The 3,468-nt window shown below is 43.1% G+C and overlaps 1 protein-coding gene across 1 annotated transcript in view; it reads right to left on the bottom strand.

The window, feature by feature from the left end:
• Nucleotides 1–637: 637 nt before the first annotated feature.
• LOC115229029 overlaps nt 638–3,468 on the bottom strand; it is a gene marked incomplete at its 3' end in the record, with an annotated part of 31,615 nt that continues 28,784 nt past the window's right edge. Inside the window, exon 5 of the mRNA XM_029799457.2 lies at nt 638–753. Within this exon, the coding sequence (XP_029655317.1) occupies nt 638–753 (116 nt within the window). The remainder of the gene's footprint in view (nt 754–3,468) is intronic.

Raw genomic sequence — 3,468 nt, 5'->3', positions numbered from 1 at the left:
ACCACCACCACCACCACCACCGCCGCCGCCACCACCACCGTCACCGCCACCACCACCACCACCACCACCACCACCACCACCACCGTCACCACCACCGCCGCCGCCGCCACCACCACCACCACCACCACCACCACCACCCACCACCGTCACCGCCACCACCACCACCAACAATACGACCACCATCATCATCACCACCACCATCACCACCACCACCACCACCACCACTACCATCACCACCACCGCCGCCTTCACCACCACCACCACCACCACCACCACCACCACCACCACCACCACCACCACCACCACCACTACCACCACCACCACCGCCACCACCATAACCGCCGCCGCCGCCACCACCACCACCACCGCCACCACCACCTCCACTACCGCCGCCGCCGCCGCCGCCGCCGCCGCCACCTCCTCCACCACCACCACCACCAACAACAACAACAACAATACGACGACGACGACCACCACCACGACGACGACGACGACGACCACCACCACCACTACGATCACTACCACCGCCGCCTTCACCACCACCACCACACCACCACCACCACCACATCCGCCGCCGCCGCCGCCGCCACCACCACCACCACCACCGTCAAACTCCACCCTTTCTATTCCTACTTACTCTGTATTTGTTCAGCTTCTCCTTGTACTCCCTGGTACGTCTTTCTGAACTTCGGAATCGCTGCTTGATCAGTTTTAATCTCACGTGATCTTTCTCTTGAATCACCAACACGAAACCTGCAAAAAAAAAGGAAAAACGAATAAGTAAATCTGTTGAATAAAGAAACAATATGACTGACAGCACTTTCTCTCGTATTGGGGTGAAAAATCGGTTTGGATCGAAAAAGTTCGAGAAATATTTCTATGTTCGCTCGAAAGTTTCTTATGATGCCAACTACACACACACACACACACACACACACACACACACACACACACACACACACACACAAACACACACACACACACATGCACACACACATTATATATATATATATGCATATGTGTATGTAATATATATATGTGTGTGTGTGTGTATGTAATATCCTTTCTACTATAGCCACAAGGCCTGAAATTTTGGGGAGGGGGAGAGTCATTACTTCGACGCCATTGCTCGAAAGGCTGAAAGACAAAGTCGACCCCGGTGTTTGTTTAGAAGGGGAAAAAAATTTTACTTTTTGGAGAAAAGAGAGAGAGAAGAAAAAATATTTTTGAGAGCAGAGCAATCGAGAAAGAGGAAGAAAGGCAAGGGTAGGGGAGATAGATAGATAGATAGATAGATAGATAGATAGATAGATAGATAGAGAGAGATTTTCTGTATGATGTGGTCAACCCGTTGAAATTTCATTACAAAGCATTTTTCGTTTTTTCTCTTCCTCCTCTTTCTCTTCTCATTGTATACCTATCAACATATTTGTAAATATGCACATTTTCTCATAGGGGGATGTAATGGCTAAAATGACCTTTCAAAAGATCAATTCTAGGAAGTAGGATGGGAAAAATAAAAAAAGAGAAGATAAAAAGTCATCACCATAAATTATGAAAATAAAAAGAGTTCATATCCCAATGAAAATGTAAAGTAAAATTCCATACTCTGTGTAATTCCATGTTTTTCAACAATAAAACACCAGATATTAGTACAACATTCATAAATTAGGAAAATAAAATCAGAATATAAAAAATAATTTGTGTACGGTACTGTTTATAATTCAGTCTATTCTTTATGTACATTTAATCAAGCATCACGAATGAGCCGTGTAATAAAATATATATTGTATATGTAGCTGGAAGCCACTCTGTAAGATATCTTTATATATAAAAGTGAAGTTGTGTGAGTGTCTGTCTCCTACGATTTAGATTCCTAACTACTCCCACATTTTGTGGTGCAGTTTAACCAGAAGCGAGTATCTTATAGTCGTGATTCATATCGAGCCCTTCTGGGTATTAGCGCGCGTCTACGATTTAAAAAAAAATTACCATAATTTTTAATGCATTTTTTGCTATTATATAAGGGAAGTAACTCTCTAAAAATGCTTATATAGTTAGTTCCCTTACAAACCCGAGCAACGCCGGGCGATACTGCTATGAATTATATAACAAAGCAGGGCCTGCTTAAATATAGTTTGAGTGCCTTTCATCAGTTTTTAGAATGTGATTTTCTTGCATACTTGGATAAGATAATTCGAAAGAGATATTTTTGCACGAATTACTTTGCCAAGTAGCTACATTAAATGTCCTTCCCAATCAGTGATAAAATGGCTCTAGCATTCTTTCCCGGATATATGCAAGTATTGTAAGTCTATAAAGAACAACAGTCGCCAAAATCCCAATGTTATACGTATATCTGACTAATATCACTCTATTAGCATTGGTGGTGGAAACACTCCGTCGGTTACGACGATGAGGGTTCCGGTTGATCCGATCAACGGAACAGCCTGCTCGTGAAATTAACGTGTAAGTGGCTGAGCACTCCACAGACACGTGTACCCTTAACGTAGTTCTCAGGGATATTCAGCGTGACACAGAGAGTGACAAGGCCGGCCCTTTGAAATACAGGTACAACAGAAACAGGAAGTAAGAGTGAGAGAAAGTTGTGGTGAAAGAGTACAGCAGGAATCACCACCATCCCTGCCGGAGCCTCATGGAGCTTTAGGTGTTTTCGCTCAATAAACACTCACAACGCCCGGACTGGGAATCGAAATCGCGATCCTACGACCGCGAGTCCGCTGCCCTAACCACTGGGCCATTGCGCCTCCACATTAGCATTGGAACAACATTCAGAAACAACAGTAATAGTGTAATATAAATGTTTTCTCTTCATCCATCGTCGTTACTCTTAAGTAAGCATTTCGCCCGGTGTGCTAACGATTCTGCCAGCTCACCGCCTTAGAAGAAATCAAAAGATTTCAAATTTTTCCATAAGGACAGCAATTTTGAGGTGGCGGGAGGAGTCAATCACATCGACCCCTATGTTCAACTGGTACTTATTTTATCGACCCCGAAAGAATGAAAGTCGACCTCGGTTGGTAAGCAAGCTACTTGCGTGGACGATAATATTTTCAACCGAGACATTCCACCTTTATCTGTTCAAGCGCTTCAATTCTGTGTTTTTACATATGTACAATTCTGTGTATGTACTCGACTGCTGACGTTTATCAGTAGTCTCCCCCCATCGTTTTGGTACATTTTTTCTATCATTAATAGAACTGTTAGTATTTTTGATGACACTGGTATGATAGTATACAATAATTTATGACAATATTATAACTGTAAGGGAATTTAGAAATAAACCTAACATTTTCTACTTTTCGCTTCTTTCTAAAATTGGGCGTTGACTTGTTTCTTTTCAGTCTAAATTATTTAATAAAATTAAAGATGGTTTAAGAAGCTTGCTTCCCGACCACATCGTTCCGGGTTCAGTTTTACTGTGTGACACCTTGGGCAAGTGTCTTC

This window comes from Octopus sinensis, unplaced genomic scaffold (genome assembly GCF_006345805.1).
Source record: "Octopus sinensis unplaced genomic scaffold, ASM634580v1 Contig11636, whole genome shotgun sequence".
Lineage (NCBI taxonomy): Eukaryota > Metazoa > Mollusca > Cephalopoda > Octopoda > Octopodidae > Octopus > Octopus sinensis.
Note: the sequence above shows the minus strand (reverse complement) of the source record. Positions and strands in the feature narration are given on the sequence as shown.